The sequence below is a fragment of the Trichinella spiralis genome, assembly GCF_000181795.1.
Source record: "Trichinella spiralis strain ISS 195 chromosome Unknown Scfld3230, whole genome shotgun sequence".
Classification (NCBI taxonomy): Eukaryota; Metazoa; Nematoda; class Enoplea; order Trichinellida; family Trichinellidae; genus Trichinella; species Trichinella spiralis.
Window position 1 is genome coordinate 1 of NW_003530169.1, and position 832 is coordinate 832.

General features: G+C 38.6%; 1 protein-coding gene across 1 annotated transcript; it reads right to left on the bottom strand.

Annotated features, from left to right (window-relative positions):
- Nucleotides 1-84: 84 nt before the first annotated feature.
- Nucleotides 85-555, bottom strand: Tsp_15508 (putative general transcription factor II-I repeat domain-containing protein 2; the record flags this gene model as incomplete). Its single annotated transcript, XM_003368034.1, has 1 exon — nucleotides 85-555. A coding segment is annotated over one exon (471 nt), but the record flags the coding sequence as incomplete, so codon positions are not given.
- Nucleotides 556-832: the final 277 nt, after the last annotated feature.

The following is an 832-nucleotide window of genomic DNA, read 5'->3' on the forward strand; positions in this document are numbered from 1 at the left end:
TTGCATATTAAGTGTCATGATAGCTGAGAATCCCGTTTCCCAAAGGTACGTTGAGGAGAAAGGAACCAATATACGTAAGCTTTGTCAACTTATTTTAGGATATTCTGCTTGTAACTTCACCCAGAAGTTTTCTAATGGCGTACTTTCAAAGCTTTCTTTAGCTAGGTTGTTGAATTGCAATTCAATGGCTTCTTCTTGAAGATCGTGTGAAAGGTCTTCGACATTAACTAAAAATGGATTTCTCACAAGTTTATAGATCAGGTTTTGAGGTTTCACGTCAGGAAAATAGTGAAAAAACTCGTCTTGTAGGCTTCTAAGGTGCCCTTTCATTTTTCTTTTCAAATCTTCGCTGAGACATTTATCACTGAAAAGCTCGTTGAGTCTTGAAAACCATGCTAAATTTCCTCTTTCAACTTGTTTTAACCATAAAGAAATTTTTGCAGTGAAGCTTTGAACAATATCATAGTGAGCCATAACATTCGCGTTTGCTCCTTGCAGTTTCAAATTCAGTGAATTCAGCGCTTCAAAAATATCTGCTACATATGCCAAGCTAAGCTGAAAATGTTCACTTTTTGAAAGCTCGACACACTGTGCGTCTTCCTCGTTGCTCCAAAAAACTCTGCCACTGCTTCTCTCAATTCATAAATCCCGGGCCAACATGGTTTCCCTTTTTGATATCCACCAACCTTTCTGTATGAATGGAGAAGTGCCCATGTTGGTCAGCATTCCAAACTTTTCATAGAAGGGAAGGCAAAATAATCGAAATGTCCAATGCACCTGCCTTTTCACCTAAGTTTGACAAAACCTCCCGCGGCAAAATTATAAGGGTCTT